The sequence below is a fragment of the Eulemur rufifrons genome, chromosome 23 (assembly GCF_041146395.1).
Source record: "Eulemur rufifrons isolate Redbay chromosome 23, OSU_ERuf_1, whole genome shotgun sequence".
NCBI classification, from domain to species: Eukaryota; Metazoa; Chordata; class Mammalia; order Primates; family Lemuridae; genus Eulemur; species Eulemur rufifrons.
Window position 1 is genome coordinate 17,080,063 of NC_091005.1, and position 24,362 is coordinate 17,104,424.

At 42.8% G+C, this 24,362-nt stretch overlaps 1 protein-coding gene across 1 annotated transcript; it reads right to left on the minus strand.

Moving 5' to 3' along the window:
• Window positions 1–1,541: 1,541 nt before the first annotated feature.
• On the minus strand, window positions 1,542–22,810 carry ADAT1 (adenosine deaminase tRNA specific 1). Its single transcript, XM_069456311.1, has 11 exons — window positions 22,576–22,810; window positions 21,149–21,291; window positions 20,418–20,603; window positions 20,051–20,119; window positions 18,859–18,913; window positions 18,276–18,406; window positions 14,487–15,105; window positions 12,774–12,919; window positions 11,681–11,780; window positions 5,797–5,883; window positions 1,542–1,834 (listed from the first exon to the last, which is right to left on the minus strand). Exons 3-11 carry the CDS (start codon window positions 20,584–20,586, stop codon window positions 1,702–1,704), a joined length of 1,509 nt encoding a protein of 502 aa, XP_069312412.1. The 5' UTR covers window positions 20,587–20,603; window positions 21,149–21,291; window positions 22,576–22,810; the 3' UTR covers window positions 1,542–1,701.
• Between the last annotated feature and the right edge of the window lie 1,552 nt (window positions 22,811–24,362).

A 24,362-nucleotide genomic window follows, 5' to 3' on the forward strand; every position in this document is an offset into this window, starting at 1 on the left:
CCTAGGGCTAGGGGTGTGGAGGAGAAATGGTAACTGACTGCTAATGGGTACTGAACTGGGTTGAACTGTGTCCCCTAAAATTTCATGTCCACCTAGAACCTCAGAATGTGACCTTATTTAGAAATAGGGTGCTTGCAGATATAGTTAAGATGAGATCAGACTGGATCAGGATGGGCCTAAATCCAATAACTGGAGTCCTTACAAGAAGGCCATGTGAAGATACAGAGAGTCACACAGGGAAGAAGGCCATGTGAAGACAGAGGCGGAAACTGCAGTGAGCTACAAGCCAAGGACTGCCAGGAGCCACCAGAAGCTAAGGAGAAGGTAGGGAAGGATTCTTTCCTAGAGTTTTTAGAGGAAGCATAAGCCCCATTAACAACTTGATTTTGGACATCAGCCTCCAGAACTGAGAGGGAATAAATTGCTGTTGTTTTAACCCACCCAGCTTATGGTACTTTGTTAAATAGCCCTAGGAAACAAATAGCACAAAGTTCCTTTGGGATGAAAATATTCTAAAACTGAAGGCTACAGAACTCTATGGATATAATAAAATTATATACTTTAAATGGATGAATTATTTAATATATGGTATGTGAATTATATTTCAATAAAGTTCTTACTAAAAATATTTAAAGCTATAAAATGCTGAAGAACTGACAAGGACCTTGAGTAAGCCCAACATGAGGAGCTTACATATTTTTAGTCAATTGTTCAAGGTATGAACAAGTTGAGATTTAAATATTAGATATATTTACTTATCTATTTATTTTTTAGAGATGGGGGTCTCGCTACGTTGTCCAGGCTGGACTTGGAGTTAAAAAAAGATTGTTTGCTAGGTCTGTTAGCGCCTTTCAGCTTTTTGGGCAGAACTCTCTTGGCGGAAAGTCAGAAAACTGACTCAAACAGGCTTAATCAGAACAATAATATTAATAGGAATTTGTCCCACATATTGAAGTCTAGGGTAGGCACTGGCTTTGGGCATCCAAGCAAAGTCATTGGATCTTTGATTCTCTTCCCCGTTTCCTTCTTTGTTGCCTTCGTTCTCAGCTGGCTGTCTCTATGTGGTGGGAAAAGATGGCCTTCAGCAGTTCCAACATTATGTGGTGCTTACAGCTCTGGATCAAAAGAGAGAATCTTTCCTAATAACTCTGAGAACAATTCCAGGATTGTCCAGGGCTGGCTCACAGGCTCATTCCTGAAGCCAGGGAGTAAGATAAGCTTCAACCAAGTTCGATAGATAGAGCAGGATCACCGAAAAATGGAAAAAGGATGGCTTCCCAAAGGAAGAAAGGCTGGGAATACAAAATATATTTTCACTATGCCAGGCAAAGCTGTAAAGCTTGCAGAGATTAAACATCATTCATCTCAATAAATATTTGCTGAATTAATGTAGGAACACATAAAACAGAGCTGCTGCAGAGTACTTCAAACTCTAATCTCATATTTTAGAGAAGCAATAAAACACAACTGAAGTCAGATACTAAGGTCATTAGTAAGATACCACTTTAGGAGAGAGCCACTTCAATCAAATATAGATTGCTCTATGTTTCAGATCCTGTATTACACAAAAGAGATGCAGTGCTCTGAGAGAAGGCTTTTTCCACGCCCCAATTTAGCCTAAGACTTGTCCAGCGTGAAGGAAGAAGGCGGTTCAATATGAAGGGTCCTGTTACCAGCAAACAATTCAAAAACGTTTCTTTCTCATTTAAACTGGTGATAATCTGGTGGGTTTCTGATCCAGGATGCAAATGCCTGCTTCTGAAGTGTGCTCCAGGCTTCCTGGTAAGCAGATGCAGCCTCCTTGTACTCCTGGTAGGTAACCAGCTTCTGCACCCTAATGCACACACCAGCAAACACACGGGTTCTCACTCAACAGCTTACCCCTGGGGCCAGCCAGACACCTGAGCAAGCCACTGGACAAATTTACAACAAGAGACTTAGAAACAGAAGGATTTTAGTATGCTTTTGTGAAAGTTGATGATACAAATTAGGTTATTCTTGTTACAGCCAACTAAAACAGAGTTCAGAAGCTGGGGTAAAAAACACTCAGGGCACATAACTTTGTTCCAAGAATGTAATTCTCTGCCAGCCTGGCTGCTGAAACTGCCTGTTATAACCTGAAATTAGTTTTACCTAATAGCTACTGAAACAACCTGCTGTACCTCCAGTTATACCCACTGCTGTCACTTAGCAATCAGAACTTGCCAGCTCCCCAAAACTTTACTAATGCTGATTAAGCTTACTTGAAGAGCAACACATAACGTTTCTCTGTTTTAATAAAACCTCTGACCTTCTCTTTGTTCTTCGGACATACCGAAGACCACCCTGGTCTATGTGTATGCCCCAAACTGAATTCTTGTATTCCAAATAAAATGTTAAATTTAGAAATGTGTCCCGGCCAGGTAATCCTAGCATTCTAGGAGGCTGAGGTGGGAGATCACTTGAGGTCAGGAGTTTGAGACCAGCCTCAGCAAGAGCGAGACCCTGTCTCTACTAAAAATAGAAAGAAATTAGCTGGACAACTGAAAATAGAAAAAATTAGCCAGGTGTGGTGGTGCACAGCTGTAGTCCCAGCTACTCAGGAAGCTGAGGCAGTAGCATCGCTTCAGTCCAAGGGTTTGAGGTTGCTTTGAGCTAGGCTGAGATCACGGCACTCTAGCCCGGGCAACAGAGTGAGACTCTGTCTCAGAAAGAGTTTTCTAAGGGTCTGTAATGTCTACCAGAAGATGTAGCCATTAGAAACTTCTTGGCTGTGTTTTTCCTAACCAACAAAGAACTTTCCCTCTTTTCCATATGCTCCTGGCTAAATATTGCCAGCCAACACCCCTTTACAAATCCCTTCATCTCTGACTGCTGAAGAATGGCTGACATGCTGAGTAATATTTGTGATGCTCATACCAGTTAAAAGATTTTCTTCTGACAAAGACTCTTCTTTGACCAAATTTGAGTCAGGCTCCTGAGGCCACTCTGATTAGGCCCCAACCTTGGGCTGTCTGTCGTTGGCTTGCTTAGTCCAGTTTTAGCAAGAATCCTGCTGAGTAAGTTTAGCAAAAAAATCCCAGACCCTTGGTGTCTGATCACCATAAATATCTTATCAAACTTCTCACCCAGCCCCTTGATATCTTATCACCCTGGCCTTGATGTTTTCTCTTAGTAATTTTCCATTCACTCACCCTACCCCTGCTCCTTGGCTATAAATCGCCACTTGTACCTATATTTGGAGTTGAGCCCAGTCTCTTTCTCCTACTGCAAAACCCCACTATAAAAATCCCTCTTGAGTAGTCTTCGTTACCATCTTTAACAAGTGTCTAAATAATTTTTTCTTTAATGCTTCTGAAGCCCACACATCTCAGCCGTAGAATAAATGTTTATCAAATAAAAATAGTAGCTACAAAGAGTTGCACATGGTGGCATGCACCTAGAGTCCCAGCTATTCAGGAAGCTCACTTGAGCCCAGGAATTTGAGTCCAGCCCGGACAACACAGAAAGGCCATGTCTCTTAAAAAAAAAAGTAGCTACCAGTTATCAAAAACCCTACTACAAACGAGGCCCTGGGTCAAGTGCTTTGTATTTCCCTTAACCTTCTCAGCTATCTCGTGACACAGTTAATGTAACTATTCCCATCTTATGGTTGAAGAAATTGAGATACATGTCTTAGTGATTCATTTTTATCCTGTTTCTACTATTTTGTTCTTTGCCAAGATCTGAGGATATTCAAGTTATTTCTTAGCTCACCTCACCAAAGGGAAAAGCTGTTTCTTATCACAAACATCGATTTCAGTTGTTTGATCAATTTCCTACAGCTTTTTGTTAGTTAAGGAATGGAATCCACACACATGACAATGTTACACTTTACCTGAGCCCCGTGCTCCTGGGAAACTGCTATGGTTAAGAAATCTTCATCTTACCCTTTTGTGTTCTGGGAAATGGCTCAGTGCAAAGAACCACCAGCCTTCCGTCTATGACTAAGACTCACCTCCCTTGTTCATCTGTGACAAGGCCAGACACAGACACTCTGAATTCTCCTTCTTTGTCTCACAATGATTAGCTGAATCGTTTGTACCCACTGACCAATCTCCACAAACTACCTACTAATGTGACCAAACATTAGTTAAGCTTCTCTCCTTCCCCCAAACCCCGGGACTTTGATCTCCCCTCTCAGCCGGAGTCAGCGTCAGGATGTGTAACAACCTCTTCTTAACAGCCCCTCCTGAAAATCTGCTGACCACAAAAAAGACGTTTCCTGCTCAACTGCCCCATCATGCCACCTGCTCATCTAAGTCCCCCATTCCTGGTTCTTTCCAGCCTGTTTCCCTCTCCCTATAAAAGAGCATTCCTTCTGCCTGCCCTTTGAGGGGCTCACAGACTGTGGATGGAGTGTCTTCCCTGTTGCAATAGTCCTCCTCTCCCTATTTGAATAGTTCCCTTTCTCTTATTGCAACAATCCTTTTGAATAAAGTCTCTCCTTACCTAAATCCAAATTTGTTTTTATTAGACACATAGAATATATAGAAACCTACCCAGTTCCACTTTGATTCATTTTTTCCAGATAAGAAGCAAGCGAACTGACCACAGATGACTGGAGGGCATCAATACTGACTTCAGTATGCGTCATGGTGATTAACAAGTGGCCAGCCACTTCATACAGAAGTTTTGTAGCTTCCTCATTATTGCATATTGAAGAATTTGCCTGGTTTTTGTTCCCATTTCCTGGCAGGGAGCCTCTAAACCCTTGGAATTTCCTAAGTGACAGAAGTGGACCCCTCTAACCACACCTGAGTTTATTATGCTGACTCAAGGTGGGTGCCTGAGATAGTTTCAGGATGATGCTGGCCATGTGATTAGAGGGTTAGGGCTTTGAGCCACCTGGAAAAGAATGAGGTTGGAGACTGAGTTCAATCATATCACTTGGCCAATGATTCAGTAAGTCTTGCTATATAATGAAACCCCAATAAAAACTTTGGACACTGATGTTTGAGTGAGATTTCTTATTGGTGATACACAGTGATGTGCAAGGAGGGTGATGCATCCTGGGGACATGGAAGCTCTGCCTTTGGGACCCTCCCATATCTCATCCTATGAGTCTTTCTTTTTAGCTAACCCTGATCTGTGTCCTTTATAATAAAACTTGAATTGCAACTATCGTGCTTTCTCAAGTTTTGAGAGATGTTCTAGTGAATTATCGGACACGAAGGGTTAGTAGAAACCTCCAATTTGTAGCCAGTTGGTCAGAAGTACGGGAGGCTTGGGGACCTCCTAAACTCACAGCTGGTGTCCTAAGTGAGGGAAGTTTTGTGGGGACTGTGCCCACAACCTGTGAAATTTAACCTAATTCTAGGTAGTTAGCGTCAAAATTCATTGCACCCACCCACTTGTTCCCAGTAGTGGTTTTAAGTTCTCCACATTCCTGTTTGGAGAGCAATTTAAATCACAGAGCTTCAAGTTCAAAAGAAAGAAGAGAGTAACATTCCTAACAGAATATATTGCTCTGCAAGCACTCTCATTTCCATAAATGCTCTCCATCCAGGGGTGGAATCAAAGGAGGGACTGGAATAGGCCAAGCCCCAATTCTTTCCTTAGTCTTTTATAACTTTGTACCACCAAATGACCCATCCTCTGCATCTCAGGTCACACATGTATCTGCAAATAGGGCTGTGGGCATAGAAGAGCTCGTGGTCAATAAGTGCCCACTGGCTTGCTGAACTATCACTCCTGCCAAAGCTTCCTGCCATTCATAGGCCAGAATCAAAGCAGAAGTCTTCCTAAATACAAAAAAACATGGGTCAAGAGCATCACCTGAGGGAGTCTGGCCACTGGTCCTCTGCAATACAGCTCAGAAGCTTCTGGAATGATCTAAAGAGCTCCACTTTGCTGATTCGGGATCTGTTTGGGAAAAAAAGGCAAAGATGATTTATTAAGTGTGTACTATGTACCAGGTCCCTATCAAAGAAAGCAGGCTTCACCTGGTGTTTAGAGTTGAATGCGCCAGAGCCCCCATTTTCACCTGTATTTGGCAAGGAGAACATCTACACCTGGATGTCTGATCAGGCTGAGGTACCAAAATGAATCTCATCTTAAGAAATGTCATCACCGGTGGAATCATTAAAATGACAAGCTGAAATGGGTACATTGAAGTGCAATTACTAAATCTTGCCCCAGGATATCTATAAGACCCTTCTGGCTACCCCCTTTCAAGGGAGCCGGCCCCCATTGGGTAATACTGTTCACGCGAAATAAAAAGCTTTGTTTCAGACTTGAGTGCTGTTCCCTTTGTAAACTATAGTTATAAAGTCCATGTGGATGAGGCCCCTGAGGCAGAATCTCCGGACTCTCCCTGTGGGCTTCATGGGCCTTTGGAGGCCAAGCCTTTGCTCCCAAACAACTAACTTCTGGATGGAGGCCATGGTTTGGAATACTTGAGGAAGTGAGTGTTGGTTCTTTATGAGCCCAGCGAGGCCTTCTTGGTTTCTGTTCATTCATGCCAGGAGTGGCCCTGATAGTATGGGCTGCCTTCTTTTCCCTCTTGCACACAATTCATGAGCTACATCTAGAAATCAGGAAATGCTGTGTGTGCCAACAATGTACAGTCTCATCTTGACAGACCATACCCTGCATTGTCCTAGCAAATCGCATCCTCAGCTTGGACACAGTGGCCATAACTGATATATGTGAGACAGGAAATTGTATGGTCTACCAAAAAGCTCCCTTACCTGGCTGGGACTTAGCCTACATCAGGAATCACTGCCTGAAGGGGAACCTTGAGGGCTCACACTGCTCTCCCTAAGTCTTAATTGTGCTAGAGTGGCTGCTGGCACTCAGGAACATAAAGCTGCTTTAACATGAAAACAAAGCAAAACTAATGGAACGTTCATGAACAGATTAAAGAAGAAAAATAATATAATTATGAGAAAAATATATGCAGAAAAAGCATTTGGTAGAATTCAACATCCTTTGAGTAATTTAAAACCTTTTAGCAAACTAGAACTAGGGAAGATAGTACTTAAATTAATAAAGGGTATCTATAAAGAAACTACAGCAAATGTATGTCCTTAAAATAAGGAGTAAGACAAGGAAGAGCACTTGTCATCATTGCTTTCATTCAACATTACACAGAAGCTTCTGGCAAGATAAAAAAAAAAAGGAATAAGGATTGAAAAACAAAAACCAAGTCATTACTTGCACATGGTTATGATATTGTCAGTTCTAGTCAGCACAGTAAGACAAGAAAAAGAAATACAAGGAATTGAGGATTGGAAAGGAAGAAACACCATAGTTGTCCCTTCAACAACACAGGATTTAAACTGCGTGGGAGCACTTATACATGGATTTTCTTCCACTGCCGCCACCCCTGAGATAGCAAGACCAACCCCTCCTCTTCCTCTTCAGCCTACTCAATGTGAAGATGACGTGGATGAAGACCTTTATGATGATCTACTTCCATTTAATGAATAGCAAATATAGTTTCTCTTCCTTACGATTTTCTTTCTTTTCTTTTTTTTTTTTTTGTGACAGAGTCTCCTTCTGTTGCCCAGGCGAGTGCCGTGGCGTCAGCCTAGCTCACAGCAAACTCAGACTCCTGGGCTCAAGTGTTCCTCCTGCCTCAGCCTCCCGAGTAGCTGAGATTACAGGCGTATACCACCATGCCTGGCTAATTTTTCTATTTTTAGTAGAGACGGGGTCTCACTCCTGCTCAGGCTGGTCTCGAACTCCTGAGCTCAAGCGATCCTCCCGCCTTGGCCTCCCAGGCAGAGTGCTAGGATTACAGGTGTGAGCCACCGCACCCAGCCCCTTATGATTTTCTTAATATTATTTTTTTCTCCAGCTTACTTTATTGTAAGAATACACATATGGCCCAGATAACACATAAAATATATGTTAATCAACTGTTTATCTTATCTGTAAGGCTTATGGTCAACAGTGGGCTACTGGAAGTTAAGTTTTTGGGAAACCAAAAGTTACATGTGAATTTTTGACTGGACTTGTCCCAAGTCACCCAGATAACTGGAGAGAGAGCTAGGGTTAGAACATGAGGCACCCCCAATCACACAGATAACACTGACATATAGGGACAAGGTGGACAACAACACTATAGGAATTTGGAAAAAAGAAAATTTTAAACCAGCAGACAGTGGTAGTAAAGCTGGGCTTTCAAGGCAAAAGAGGAGTGCATGGTGCACCGTTTGGGGAATGGTAACGCTTGAAGGTGCTGACTCGAGAAGGGGGGGGTGGGGAAGGGAGGGATATATACCTACATGATGGGTGCAACGCGCACTACCTGGGGAACAGACACGCCTGGAGCTCTGACTTGGGGGGAAAGGCTGTACAGGAGCAACGTATGTAACCTGCAATTCTGCATCCCCCATAACAAGATGAAATAAATAAAAAAAAAAAAAAAGGAATTAAATCAATTTGTTGAAGAGATATCCACACTCCTATGTTTATTGTAGCACTATTCACAAAAGCCAAGATACAGAAAAAAAAGAAAAAAAAAAAGGCAAAAGAGGGTTTGGATTCATAGCAAAGAAAAGCATTTCAGTTCTGAGCAACATAGAAAACAGAAGCCACTGTCAGCCAGGGCGTGGGGTGGGTAGTATGAGGAGCTGCGAGGTTGCAACTGACAACAGAGACAGCTCAGCAGGCAACACGTGGTCTCTGTCCCTCATGACCTGCTCTGCTTACATACTGTGGTCTGTGGCTGAGAGTTGGTTTCCCGAGAAGTGCAAAAGATGAACTGAAACTAGGGAGGCTCTTGGGGAAAAACTGGTCCAAAAATCTGTGCCCCCAACAATTTTGTAAATATTACCTCAATTCAACAGCCTAGGCTGCCATGAGATAGGCAGGGTCTGTTGTCTGGGCCGTTTGAACCCTGGCAGTTAGTTATCAGCTATGCAGAAGAAAACCTTCTTTAAAAAAATTCTAAGATAGATGTGAGTTTTGTTATTGTTTGTTTTGAGGCATGCAAATACACATGTCAAAAGAAAAGAAACAAATCCATCTGTAAACTTTCCTTACAAATACAACTTTTTATAAGGGCATGAAAAGAAATGGAAAGGCAACTTAGACTAAAAACTATAAACTATGGGAGTGCTACAACAGTCACAGTGGTGGCAGCTCAATCCAGACTGAGATGGAAACAAATGCCTTTGGTGGAGAAGCCACTCCCCTGAAGCCCTTCCTACCCCTGGGCCATTCTAGACCACCTCTATAGCTGACTGGGAGGGAAAAGCGGGGTGAGGAGATTGGCCAAGCATATGGAAAGAGACACACCCATAAGGCAGATGCATGAACCTCCTGAGATAACCCTGAGTCTCTCGTGTCCAGCAGCTCACACGCCCTGCACTTCAGTAAAAGCCAATCTGAAGATGCAAAGTCCTGTTTCCAGGTGCCCTTTTTGCCAGTCCAATCACTGTGGAGTTTCATAAATGATTCTTGAGTTCCAACCCTGACCTACTAAACCAGAAATATCCCCAGTGGTGAAACCCAAGAAAGTATTCTTTTAAAAATCTCCTCAGGGGAAACAACAGTCTTTCCAAAAAATGGTGTTGGGACAACTGTATATCCTATACACATGCAAAAGAATGAAGTTGGACTCCTTCCTCATATTGCACAGAAAAATTAACTCAAAATGGATCAAAGTCTTAAACAGAAGAGCTGAAAGTATAAAACTATTACAAGAAAATATAGAGCAAATCTTTGTGACCTTGGATTAGGCAATGGTTTCTTAGATACAATACCAAAAGCACAACCAACCAAAGGAAAAAAAAATACAAAAATTTGACTTCATCAAAATTTAAAACTTTTGTGCTTTAAAGCTACGGTCCCCAAGCCCCTGGGCCACAGACTGGTACCAGTCCCGTGGTTGCACATCAAGAGGTGAGCAGCAGGGCTAGTGAGTGAAACTTCATCTCTATTTACAGCCACTCCCCATCACTCGCATCACCACCTGAGCTCTGCCTCCTGTCAGATCAGCAGGGACATTAGATTCTCATAGGAATGTGACCCCTACTGTAAACTGTGCATGTGAGGGGATCTAGGTTCCGAACTCCTTATGAGAATCTAATGTCTGATGATCTGAGGTGGAGCTGGGGTGGTGATGCTAGTGCTGGGGAGTGGCTGCAAATACAGATTATCACTAGCAGAGAGGTTTGACTGCATAATAAATCAGTTGCTTGCAGACTCATATCAAAAGCCTATCAGTGAGTGGCAAGTGACAATATAATAATAATAGAAATGAAGTGCACAATAAATGTAGTACACTTGAATCATCCCAAAACCATCTCCCCCTCAGCCCAGTCCATGGAAAAACTGTTTTCCATGAAACCGGTCCCTGGTGCCAAAAAGGTTGGGGACTGCTGCTTTAAAGGACATTATCAAAAAGTGAAACGACAACCCACAGAACTGGAGAAAATATCTGCAAATCATATCTGATAAAGGACTAGTATCCAGAATATATAAACGAATCTTGCAACTCAACAATAAAAAAACAAGTATACCAATTAACAAAACGAGCAAGGGACTTGAATACGTATTTCTTCAAAGTAGACATATAAATGGTTGATAAGTACATAAAAAGATGCTCAGCATCATTAGGGAAATGCAATCCAAAATCACAATGAGATACCATTTCACACCCACTAGAATGGCTACAATAAAAAAAAAATGTTCAAAGGATGCAGGGTAATTGGAACTCTCGTATATTGCTGATGAATGTAAAATGGCATAATTGCTATGGAAAACAGTTTAGCAGTTCCTCAAAAAGTTAAACATAGGGTTACATTATGACCTAGCAATTCCATTCCATATTCAAGAAAATGGAATATATATATCTACTCAAAAACTTGTACATGAATGTTCATAGTAGCACTATTGATAACAGCCAAAAAGTGAAAGCAATCCAAATATCCAGCCACAAATGATATAATTTGAATATCTGTCCCCTCCAAACCTCAAGTTGAAGTCTGATCCCCAATGTTGGAGGTGGGAGGTATTTGGATCTTGGGGGTGGATTCCTCATGAATGGATTGGTGCTCTCCCTGAGGTAATGAGTGAGTTTTCACTCTATTAGTTCATGAAAAAGCTGGTTGTTCAGAAGAGCCTGAGCACCTCCTCCTCTCTCTCTTGCTCCCTTCTCTTGTCATGTGACACACCTTGCTCTGCCTTCACTTTCTGCCATGAGTAAAAGCTTCCTAAGGCCCTCACCAGAAGCAAATGCTGGTGCCATGTACTTGTACAGCCTACAGAACCGTGAATCAAATAAACCTCTTTTCTTTATAAATTACCCAGTCTCAGGTATTCCTTTATAGTAACACAAAATGGTTAAGACAATAAATGAATAAATAAAATGTGGTATATCCACACAATGAAATATTATTCAAGCCATGAAAGTAGTACCACATGCTACATCATGGATGTACCTCTAACATAGTATGCTAAGTGAAAGAAGCTAGATACAAAAGGTCACATACTATATGATTCCAATTATATGAACTGTCCAGAATAGACAAATCCATGGATAAAGTAAATTAGAGGTTTCCAGGAGCTGAAGAGAGAGGGAGGGTTGGGTAGTAACTGCTAATGAATATCAGTTTTCTTTTTGGGGTGATAAAAATGTTCTGGAATTAGATAGTGGTAAAGGTGTCAGTTCACAGCCACCATTTCCTCCTGCCCCAACATGCTGTACCTTGCCTGAAGGCTTCCAATTCCTTTCTTTGTTGTTCCCTGTGGAAAGCCATTGGCAGTAACATCTAATGGCTGCTCAGGAACTGCACTCCAGCTGATGGCTATGAAAAGAAAATATTCTAGGGTTAAAACTGTTCAGTTTCCTGTGAATACAGCATATATTTTACTTTATTTATATTTTTGTCTGAGGGGCGGAGTCTTATTATATTGCCCAGGCTACATTCAAATTTCTGGGCTCAAGCAATCTTCTGCCTCAACCTCCCGAATAGCTGAGATTACAGGCATGCACTACCATGCCCAGGTCAGAAGTATTTTAATAAAAATATTTCTCTGACTCTACAGACCCATAATAGCTGGATATGATGTCAGAGATAATGACTGCCACTTGGATACTTGGCCTCCAGGGTACAGGGTACAACAGTATAAAGTGGTTCACAATTCATTATCATTATAACAGTTAACAATTATTGAGCATTTATTATATGATGGACACAGAATTTCTCACTTAATCTTCATAGTAACCCTGATAAATGATTTTTTTTTTTTTTTTTGAGACAGAGTCTCGCTTTGTTGCCTGGGTTAGAGTGAGTGCCATGGCGTCAGCCTAGCTCACAGCAACCTCAAACTCCTGGGCTTAAGCAATCCTACGGCCTCAGCCTCCCAAGTAGATGGGACTACAGGCATGTGCCACCATGCCCAGCTAATTTTTTCTATATATATGTTCGATTGGCCAGATAATTTCTTTCTATTTTTAGTAGAGATGGGGGTCTCGCTCTTGCTCAGGCTGGTCTCGAACTCCTGACCTTGAGCGATCCACCCGTCTTGGCCTCCCAGAGGGGTAGGATTACAGGTGTGAGCCACCGCGCCCAGCCAATGATACTCTTTTAATCTTAAGAAACTGAGGCCAAGAGAAGATAAGTAACTTGCCAAGGGTCACACAGAACATAAACCTGACCCAGTATGGGTGTCTCTAATGCCCACATTATTGACCACTTGGTGGGAAGTTGCCTTCCTAGGCTTGGAGGATGCAGACTCTCCCAGGCCACTCTCAGGGGAGAAGTTACTCCAGGGCAAGTCTAACCTGGATCTCTTACCTGCCCCGCAAGGAACCAGTCGGCCTGAGCTGTCAGCCCTTCTTGCCTGCACTGCACAGCGGCTGTGTTCAAATAGTAAATCAGACTGCTGTATTTTTAGTTCTTGAACTCCAAAGCCCTTGGGTAGAGCCGATACATTCTGACACCTAATTGTGAGGGAAAATGCATTCAGTTTAGGCACATGCCTAGAGAAAAACAGTATTTAGGATTGTGGACATCATCACCCCTGAGCCTTAGTGGGATACAAAGGCTTAGAAAGTGTGTGGATTTGTTTTTTTATTTATTGAGCAGGAACAGCATCTAGATTGTAAGAACCTTATGGCTGGAGGAAGATCCCTTCCCATCACTAAGAATCAAGACAACACGCTTCTGTGACATCAATAACATCAAACTCCATTCCTCACACAGGTCTTGAGAAACATGAAAACTTTAAACAGAAACATTCACTCGGTGGCACCTGCTCCCTAAGGAATCCTTCAAATACATCAAAACCCAAAATTGTCCTATAATATAAAAGCTTCGTTTTTTTCTCTTGTATCTTTTAAAAAAATATCTTTATAGGGATATAGTTCACATACCATAGAATTCACCCAGTTAAAGTGTATAATTCAATGGTTTTTAGTATATTCACAGAATTGCACAACCATCACCACAATGTAATTTCAGAACATTTTCATTGCCCCCAAAAGAAACCTTGCACCCATTAGCAGTCAGTCTCCATCCCCTTCTCTAGCTGACGGTAACCACTAAGCTACTATCTGTCCTTATGGATTTGCCTATTCTGGATATTCCACATAAATGAAATCATACAATATGTGGCTTCTTTAACCTACAAGGATGTTTTCAAGGTTCATTCATGTTGTAGCATGTGTCAGTACTCCAGTCTTTTCTATGGCTGACTCATATTCCATTATACAGACATACCACACTGTGTTCATCTATCCATCCACTGATGGACATTTGTCTCACTTTTTGGATATCATGAATAATGCTGCTATGCAACATTTGTGTACAAGTTTTTGTGTGTCATTTCTCTTGGATATGTACCTAGGAGTGGACTTGCTGGCTCATACTTTGGGGCTGCACATTTGACACGGGCCCATGATGCTTCCCCTGGCCATGGCTTTGCCCTGCTCTCATTCACAGCATTAATCAGGTTTGGCTGCCTCCTTTAGGGGACCAGACTTGAGTGATCATCCTTTGTCTTTTTAAAACCTAAAACTAATGTTTAGGGGCTTAAAAAATTATAATAGCAACATATGTACACCGTAGAAAAATTAGAAAATATAGTAATAACAAAGAAGATTAAACTACCCATAATACAACTCAGAGGTAATTATTATTAATACCCTGGTGTACATCCTCCTCTAATTTCTATGTGTTTATGTACTTTAAGACCAAAATGAGCTCATTTTATCATCTAAACTGCTCTTAAGTGTTAAGAACATGTTTCCACATTAAATATTCATCAATATTATTTAAAAAAACACAATTTCCTATTGCTGGGCATTTCAAGTGTTCCCCTTTTCTTTTTTTAAAGTACTATACGCAAAGCTAAATGTTTGAATACTTTCTTAATTATTTCCTTAGAAAAAATTCTTAGAAGAACTGCTGGATCAAAGGTATGGAGATTTTTAAGGCTCTTTGGACATACTTTCAGACTGCCTCTGGGAATGACTGTTCCAATTCAACCCTCTCTCCCTGTCCTCTCACCTCTCAATCAGTGCTCTCTGCATGGCTTCCTGGCTGTATGGGCACTTCCCAATGACTATGGCTGTCAGGTAGATGGGCTCTTCCAGGAAGTGTGTCAATAGTGCCCCTTGGCATCCAAGGACATTCCATCGAGCCACCTTGTCACTGCAGGACATGGAGCGAGTCCTATCTCCCCGGCCTGGCTTTACTCGGAGCAGCCCCACCTGGTGATATGCAGCACCAGGCTGCCCTGAGTCTCCAGCTTCTCCAGGCACGCACTTGGCTCCGGTTCTATGAACGTCCACCACTTTGGCACCACTGAGGGATATTCTGCTGACAGAAGCCAGTCCCTCTACAGTGAGGTTTGAGCTGCTGACACCTGGTGGGATTCGGCCACTTTCCTGTTTGCCAAAACTCTGATGGTCAGCTGCACCGTTGGCAACCTCCCTGGCAGGAGTTCCAAGCTCAAGCCTCATCTTTTTGGTTACAGGACTGTCAAGGTCTTCACATTTCTTCTTATTTTCAGGAGCTTCCAAGTTACTACTGGCTTTTACTGATGGGTTGTTGGCCCAATCTCTGCTGACAGGACAGCAAGGCTGATCTTCAAACTCAAGCATCGGAATGATGGAGGCATCCCCACCTGCAGGAAGATAAAACCCTTAAACAAGCGGTTCTCAAAGTGAGGCCCCTGGACCAGCCACAGTGGCTGGGAACTCATTAGAAAGGCAACTCTTGTGACCCATAGTAGACCTGCTGAATCACAAATTCTGGAAGTAGAGCCCAGCAGTCTGTGTTTTAACGAGCTCTCCAGGTGACTGTGATGCAAGCTCAAGTTTGAGAACTGCTGCCTTAAAGATCAATCTATTTCCCAACTGACCTGAGATGAATTAAGATCACAGGCCCAAATCTCCCCAATAAGAATCCTCTGGAGCTCTTGTTGAAGACTCTGTGCCCAGACCCAGTGAGTTGTAATTTCCAGAGGAGAAGGGTCTAGAAAACTAAATAGTTTAACAAAGGTCCCAGGTAATTCTTATTACCAGGAAGCTTTGGAAATACTGGTTCAGACCAGGGTTTCTCAACCACTGCACTAATGACAGCTTAGACCAGATAATTCTTTTTTTTTTTTTTTTTAATAGAGATGGGGGGGGGGGCTCTCATTCTTGCTCAGGCTGGTCTTGAACTCCTGACCTCAAGCAATCCTCCTGCCTTGGCCTCCCAGAGTGCTAGGATTATAGGCGTGAGCCACCATGTCCAGCCCTAGACCAGATAATTCTTTGCTGTGGGGCCTGTCCTGCGAATTATAGTACATTTAGCAGTATCCCTGGTCTCTACCCACTGGATGCCAATAATACCCCCTACTCTGACAATCAAAATGCCTTTAGATGTTGCCAAATGTCTCCTGGCAAATACAACTGTCCCTGGTTTAGAATGAGCAAGGCTTCCCCAAGTGCATTTTGTGGAATGCTATTCCATAAGACGCCTTGGAAAACAAAAGTAGGTGGTTTGTTTCATAGTTAAATAAATTTGGCATTGCTTAAAATGTCCCCATCTTGAATATTTTATGATGCATAGCCCTACAGACTGCTATAAATTACATACCTCGTCTAAATTAATGCTTCCCTGCGCTAGTTTAGCAGTTTCTGATCTACTCTGTGCTTATAAGAAACCAAAGAAAACCAGAGGTCAGTAAAAAGCACAGCTCTCCCTTGAGAAGAGAGCTGTTTCTTCAAACACTAACCTAATATGTGTTGCTTTTCTAAAGTGCGTAAATAATACATCTGTAATCTTTATAACCTAAGAGCCTAAAGGCAAGAGATATGGAAGTGGGAATGTTGCTAGAAAGGCTGGCTGGCTGACTTCCAGAGACCTCACAAGGTGACAGCGACTTTGGAGAATTCATCAGGGTCCCCCTCCCACTCTGCAGGCTCAGAGATATGATCTTGACAGAATGCCCGAACTTGAGAGGCTGACTCATGCTAATAACTCACAAGAAAGAGTATGAAGTAGCTAACCCAGGCACCAAGTTATTAATAATGAAAAGTAAATGCCAAAGGAATCAGAGAGTGACATTCTCTAGGTAGCATTCTTTCTGCAGATAAACCATGGGAGACATTGCATTTTACAAGATTACCAGCAAAATTTCCAGAAGATTTTAGGATGAATGGAGGGTTGACAACTGTTTATTCCATCAAGTAAGATCTTCAAAAATTCAAATTACCATCATTAAAAAAAAAAAAAGAAAATCTCATAATCTTTACATGGAAAGAAATCAGTTTTGAAAACTTATGAGTCTTGATTTTTCTCATTTCTTCATGGACTCTTCTCACAGATCAGCACCCATCTGTGGACCACTGATTTATGGAGTCTGATTAGTCCATCAGGTTATCTGTGATCCCTGGACACATCTGTCTCCACAATAAGGCAATGCCTGCCACTGGGATTACCCAGGCCCTCACCTCTGGCATCCCCTGGGAGTTGGTTAGAAATGAGAACCTCAGGCCCCACTCCAGACCTACTGAATCTGAATGTGCATTTTAACAAGCTCCCTAGGTGATTTATGTGCATATTACAGTTTGGGAAGCACAGATTGGGAAACATCCTCTGACCCTTGGACCAGGGCACCACTGCAAAGAATGGAGCATGAATGAGCCCTGGTCTTTAACTCTTAGCCAATTCTTTTCCTATATTCATTCTTTCTTAAGCTGTATCAGTATTTTCAATTTGAGTTACAATCAAATCTCGACAGCTATTCTGTTTCTTGGTAGTGATTACCTACCTCTTCTCTAACTGCATGTGTTAAAGTTTAATAATCAGAGGACAATCTGATATCCTTATTTCAAAGTTTTTAGGGTAAGGAAATTTTGCTGCCATCTGAGTTGTCTACAAAAGGTAGGAATTATTTTTAATTTTCAATAAATTGAAAAACAGACAATAGAAATGACCCCTTAGGCTAGGACTGACCTTCCTGCTTTAGGCAACCACAGCACCTGACCATCCTCTTATAACTCAACAAAATTTACCCTAAGCACGACTGCCTACATTGACTCTATGGGGTAAGCAATGTGCTAGTCTTATTTGCTGTTATATAATCAGTATGTCATATTGTGCCTGACAAGTAGTAGAAAATATCTATTCTGGCCTGGCTTGGGGGCTCACGCCTGTAATCTTAGCACTCTGGGAGGCCAAGGAGGGAGGATCGCTTGAGGTCAAGAGTTCGAGACCAGCTTGAGCGAGATGCTGTCTCTACTAAAAATAGAAAAAATTAGCTGGGCATGGTGGTGCATGCCTGTAGTGCTAGCTACTCGGGAGGCTGAGGCAGGAGGATTGCTTAAGCCCAGGAGTTTGAGGTTGCTGTGAGCTAGGCTGATGCCACAGCATGCTAGCCTGGGCAAGACTCTGTCTCAAAAAAAAAAAAAAAAAAAGAGAAAGAAAGAAAAAAGAAAAAAATCTGTTCAATGAATGAATGAAAGAAATGAATTTTAGGGTAAGTTACTATAGTAGGGCTTTGGACTTCTAAGCCCCATTGTTGGTTTCACATCTTGTTGGCTTTCAGCCTTAAGTTTCCTAATCCTAACTCTGAGAACTGAGTAACAGCACGAGTGAGACTATGCACCCCCCCGACCTCCGCTCTCTGCCTTCCCCTTAGTAGAGAAGTCACTAGGTACACCAGTCTGTCCATAAAACAGCACTGTCAACAGTTGTAGCTACACTTCAGCCAGAAGTGCTTTTTTTGAGAAACATATCTATATATAAGACAAACATAAGGAAATAGTCCATGTAACGGTAATCTAAAGGCTTGAATATACTTACAGGGTGTATGGCTGGAGAAAAACACAAAGAAGAGGTCTGATCTGAGTTTCCACAGTCCTCTTTGTGTTCCTGGGACAAAGATACTGTCCTCTTTCAAGGTGGCTGCCAACTGGAGCTGATGGAGAAGGTACCTAAGGGTTCCAAGAGGTTATCAGAATGAACAAACAATCTCTGTGGTAAAGACAAAGATTCTGGTTGAGTGATTACTAAGAAAGAGTTACGGTGGACTAATGGGGCTGGTAGTAATTTAGAATTATGAGAATGATCTACACCAGTGAGTCTCAAAGTGTGGCCCCTGCAGCAGCATCACCTGGGAGTTTGTTGGAAATCCAATTTCTCAGGCTCCACCTGGCTCTGTTGAATCAGTATCTCTGCGGGTGGGCCCAGCAATCTGGGCTTTAAAAAGTCCTCCAGGTGACTCTGATGCACACTCAAGTTTGAGAACCACTTATCTAGACCACAGTGCTATTCAAAGTGTAGTTCACAGACTGACATAACTGTATCACCTGAGAGCTTACTAGAAATGCAAATTCTGGGGCCTATGCCCCAGACCTGCTGAATCAGACTCTCTGGGGAATGTTACCTTTGGAAACTCCTCCTGGCTATGACCTCAGCATGGCTATCATTGAGGATGTCTCCTGTGGCAAAGACAGGACAGCAGATTAAAATTTATGGAAGCTGGAGAGGCCGTTTCTAGAAGCAGAACACAGCAGTCCCCCCAGACCCAGGATGGGCACGTAGCTCCTAGAGGGCTTTGTCAGAAAGTATCACAACTATTAATGACAATGCATTTACAGCAGGATTTCTCAACTCAGCACTGTAGACATTTTAGGACAGAAAATTCTTTGTTGTAGGGGGTCTTTCCTGTACATTGTAGGCTGTTTAGCAGCTTTCCTGCCTCTACCCACGAGATGCCAGCAGCACCCCTCTCCCAGTTGTGACAACTAAAAATGTTTCCAGATATTGCCAAATGTCCCCCGGGGTACAAAACTGCCCCCAGTTGAGAATCACTGATTTATAGAAAAATCTTTATCTGGAGGACAGGAGTCCAGATCTTTTGTACCCTGATATAATACTTGTGCTCATGGCAATATAATTCCATCCATAGTGGTCCTGGAACAGTTTCTTCACATACAGGAGGTAAGGCTGGGAGGATGGGGGAAGCAAACTCAAAGAGGAACCTGCTAACTGGAAGCAGAAGGTAAGGATCCCAAATCTCTAAGGGATTCCCAAATCCTTCTTGGTGCCAAAAGCTCCACTTAATTCAAGGTTGCTTGCTGGGGCTTCAAAAGCTACTCAAGCTGCATCCTCTACCTGCTTTAGAGCCCCAAAGCCTTCCAGACCTAATATGGAATACTTAAGCCTAGGAAACCTGTGGTTAAGGAGGATGAAAATACTGGCTACCTTTTAGTTTACTCAGAAAGTATGTTCTGAGCCGGGCATTGTGGCTCACACCTGCAATCCCAGCAACTAGGGAGGCTGAGGCAAGAGGATCTCTTAACTCAGGGGTTCCAGGCTGCAGTGAGCTATAATTGTGCCTGGGCCACAGAGTGAGACCCCATTTCAAAAAAAGCAAAAAAAAAAAAAAAAAAAAAAGGCATGTTCTAAATGAATACTGTCCTTTACTGTCCTTCTAAGTAGAGTGACAGTAAGTACAAAAAGAAAGGTCAGCTATCAACCGATACGGCCCCTTTTCCCAGGCAAGGAGAATAAAGGTTAACACGGACACTGGTTTCCAAAGCTAAATCTTTGCTTAGACCCCTACCCATGCTTACCGCTCTTCCTCATTTTGGACTGGCCTATGCATTTCGTTCCTGTTCCCATTGAGACAACTTCCTTTGTCACTGAAGGGAAAAAAAGAAATCATTAAGGGGGCTCTCAGAGGCTGAATGTTCCCCAGCGCTGAGTTTAAATCTGTCTGCACACTCCTCCAGAGGATTCCCGCAGGTCAAGAGAGGACTGTGGTTCCTGCACGGCGGTCTCCCACCACCAGAAGTACTGCGCCACCTGGTGGAAAGCGAGGAAATACGCCTAACATCTTAGTTTACAACCTGGTCATGACTGTCCCTGCCAAGTGTAGCAGCGTACAATTCTTCCATCTCCGACAGGAAGGAGGAGTGTTCCAAGAAGGAAAAGTCTCACCTTGCACTGGCTTATCAGGAGTGTTGCAGGCCTGGACAACTGGAGACTGTATCTTTACCACGGCTGCCAATAATGTCCACTCACGGTTTGGCTCAGGCTTCCCCTGCTTAGGCAGCCTGATCCCATAGTGCTCGTAGCACAGTTGAGCAATTTCATTTGCGGTCCACATGGTATGGTGTTGAGGCCCTGGTCAAAAACCACAACCATGAGAAGTACAGAAAGGAGAACCAGTTCACAATGCTACAGCCTTGTACCAGTGCTTTCAAAGTCTTTCAAATGTTGCCCAACTGTGTTCAGACTGAGGTTTCTCTATCTGGAACATTTTATGGATTATTTTCTCCTACTACTTCCCTGTCTCTGTTTCATCTTTAATAAAAGACCAAAGAAACCCCAAATCCCACCAACCCCAGAAGACACTCTATTTCTTCAAGTTATTTTGAAAAAAAGTTGGATATCTGACATATTTCTAATGAATCTGAATCTCCTACTCAACACAAAAACATATGAGAGGGAAGAGTCCTCTCTATTTCAATTTTCATTTGGAAACAGTATGTAAAGTGCTGCAGTCCTCACCTGCAGCCCCTCACCATACAAGGCTTATCTTTTCGGACAGATGTTCTTCTTTTCTGTCCTCTTTTACAGGCATTTTATTTTTCCCTCCTTTGCCCCAAAGCAGAGTAGCTCTCTACCGCCCTCTAGTGTTAATAAAGCCCCACTGAGAGACTCCTCACCAGTCAAGTGTTCTCACAGGAGTTGTGCTTCAGGACGTGGGCTTTGCATTCGTCCTTGCTGCGTTCTAATTTCAGCTTTGCCACAAATTAACTGTGTGATACTGGATGGATGACTTAACCTTTCTGTGTCTCAGTTTCCTAATCTGTTAAAAATAGAGACAATAATAGTATCTAACCTATTGGAGTTATTGTGAGGATTAAATAAATATTTATAAAAAGCAATTGCTACAATATTGAGCATAATAAATGCCAACTGTGATTAATATTACATTTAATGATTTTCCTGGTTAATTTGCCTTGAGCTACTTAGAGGTGGGGGGTGTGAAGCATGGGGATGGAGAGGGAGGATTATAATGAGCATATAAAGCCATGAATAAAAAACCATTAAGCAAACCAGGCCTGAAAGAGGCCTAGGATACTCTGCTGGAAACTCGTTCATTCTTGGCTCTATCAGTGCTCACTAGATACATCCTGACCTCATTTGGACTCAATTATATGAAAAGCTTGTTAGTAGATGAGATCATATGGTGATGAACATAACTAAGCATTGTAGAACAAAACCAAAAAACAACAAAAAGGCTTTCCTGAGCCCCAATTCATGTAGCTTCTGAAAGATATTTCTACAATGAGCGCATCCTGCACTGCAATGTGTAGGCCTGTTAATATAGTAAATGGTAATGGTAAATCAGACCATAGTGATTTAAGGCAAAAATCTGGCAGGAACTGACAAACTGTGACTTTAAACTCAGAGAACCAGCAGAAATCTTGTATCACCTGGAACAAAGTAAAGCATGGGAGATTCCCAGGATCTTTGTTGGAAAGACTCACCTCTCATTTCCAGAGAGGGATCACAAGGCATATTTTATGAAGGCAGTTACCCTGCTATCAACTTGAAATTAAACCAGAGGCGCATATCACAAACTATAATTGCTAGGGGGTAAAACTTGCCAGAAGAAATGATGACTCCCTAAGAGGAAGCAGCCCAGAACGACACCATCCCCTTTCAGGTAGCTGAGCATACACAGTTGTTGAAATGAATAAATGTTTTGATATACTGGGTCCCTTATAATTCAAGCCTTCACCCCCTCCTAGATCTTGAAAAACTTCTTGAAGAACTTCTTCATATGAAATAACAGTTAAACAGGCAAGTATGTGCCCACAAGACCACGTCTTATAACAGTCGCAACAAGCTGAAGAAACCACTTTCTTTTCAAGGAAAAATTAAGTCAGCTGTCGAGAGAGAAAAGGCTTTAGGGATGCTTGGAGGAACGGAAGCCCACTTTATTTTGGTCCCCTTCCTAAATACTTCCGAAAGCAGGTCCCTTCTCGGCCTGGGGTGGGGTCCCGATTCCGCCAGTTACAGGGCGGGAGGCGCTAGGCAATACACTGAGGCCGTGGAGTAGGGACAATGTGAGCGCCTGACTCACTAGGTCATTCGGGATGCTGTTGCGAGGCCGCCCGCCCCGTCCTCGCCCGCTTCAAGAGCTCTTCACGCCGCGGCTGTTGACATTTCCAGACGTGAAGCGGCACTTTCCCACGTGACACACGTCCGGGAAGACACGGTCCTCTTCCCACGCAAAGCCCACTCCGCAAAGTCAGACCCGAGGCACCTAACCCAGTGGTCCCCTGGCCGCGCCACCCCAACACTTCGCCAACCCTCCACTCCCACTTCCTCGACGCGCGCCTCCCTGAGAGGAAACTGAATGCGAGCTGAGGCGGACGTGACGTCACAAAGCGACTGCTCCTCCCAGGTTCCGCCCCAGGGCGCGCAATGCACGCTGGCCCTTGTGGTCCTTCGGGCGCAGAGCCCGAACGCGATACCTGCGCTTGGAGTCCCGCAGCCTCGGGCGGCCGCTTAGCAACGCGAGAAACAGGTAGGTGGGGGCAGCCTGCCGGGTTAGATATGGCTTCAAATAGAATGATGTATCTTGGAATCCTGGTCTGAATTTCTGTCTAAAACAGCGCTATTCAACAGAAATATAATTCGAACCATATATGTAATTTAAAATTTTCTAGTTGCTACATTTAAAAAGTCAAATAGGTAAAATTAATCTTAGTCATGTTTCATATCACCCTTATATCCAAAATAGTACCGTTTCAACGTGTAGTCAATATTTTTTTAAAAATTGAGATATTTTACCCTGTTTTTCGTACTAAATCTGGTGTGTATTTTAACATTTACAATACATCTTTATTCGGACCAGCCACATCTCAAGTGCTCAATAGCCACAATAGCCACAGCCTTCACATTGCCAGAAATGGATAGCTGTCTAGATAGTTCAGGAACCTTTACTTCTCAAGCGTATGCCTCAATTGCTAAAGATGAGAGAATTCACTTTTCTTCTTGTTAGCCCTCAAAAGTTAGAGACAGCAGTGCAATTTTCTTGACCCCCTTCTTCCCTCTAGTGCCAAGGAAAAGGGCCACAGCCCTCTTCCCTGGCTAAGGACCCTGGTCCACATTCCTCTCCAACACCTTTAATCTGCAACTGGCTCCCAGTTCTGTCTTTGAAGAAAGACAGATCCTGGCAGGAGTGGGGCGGGGATCATCTTCTATGGGTCTTTATCTCAGGGATTGGTATTACCACCTATCTTGTTGAATAAACTAAAAAGTGAGTCACACTCCTTGTTATTTCCCTTCTCTTAATCCCCACAATACAATGTGTTACTAAATCCAATTGATCTTACTTCCTGTTTCTTGAATCCACCCACTTTACTTCCATGACAATAATCTAGTGCAAGCCACTGTTATCTCCCTGTTGGATTGATAATCTCTGAACTTTGACTGTTTCTTGCCTAACTCCAATTCATTTTCCACAGAGCTGCCAGACTAATCTTTTCAACCACAAACATCCTATCATCCCATTGCTTAAATACTTCAGTGGCTTCCCAGCACTCTTATTTAATACAGACAAAATCCCACAGTAGGGCTCACACTACACCAGCTCCTTCCTGCCTCACCTTGTGACATATTTCTTTGGGTTTCTGTTCTCTATCTAGTGTCACTGGCCTCCATTCCCCCTTCCTACCACAGGGCCTTTGCACCTGTTGCCACACCATGGAAAGCCCTCCCCACCTTTATAAAGCTGATGTCCTCAGGGAAATCTTCCCTAAGGCAGTCATTATATTATTAATTTCTCAATATCCCATGGACCTCCTCTTTCAAAGCATTTACCAGAGCTGCCATTTTATACAATTTTGGGGGGATGAATTATTA

Bases quoted from the DNA above. Each gene is read 5' to 3' on its own strand.
- ADAT1 (XM_069456311.1), bottom strand. From the start codon at position 20,586: ATGTGGACCGCAAATGAAATTGCTCAACTGTGCTACGAGCACTATGGG. The intron at 15,106-18,275 runs GTAAGTATATTC...ATCTTCCTGCAG, and splicing joins TTTCTCCAGCCATACACCCT to GTGGGGATGCCTCCATCATT. The intron at 5,884-11,680 runs GTACAGCATGTT...TTTCCCAAACAG, and splicing joins ATTGGAAGCCTTCAGGCAAG to ATCCCGAATCAGCAAAGTGG.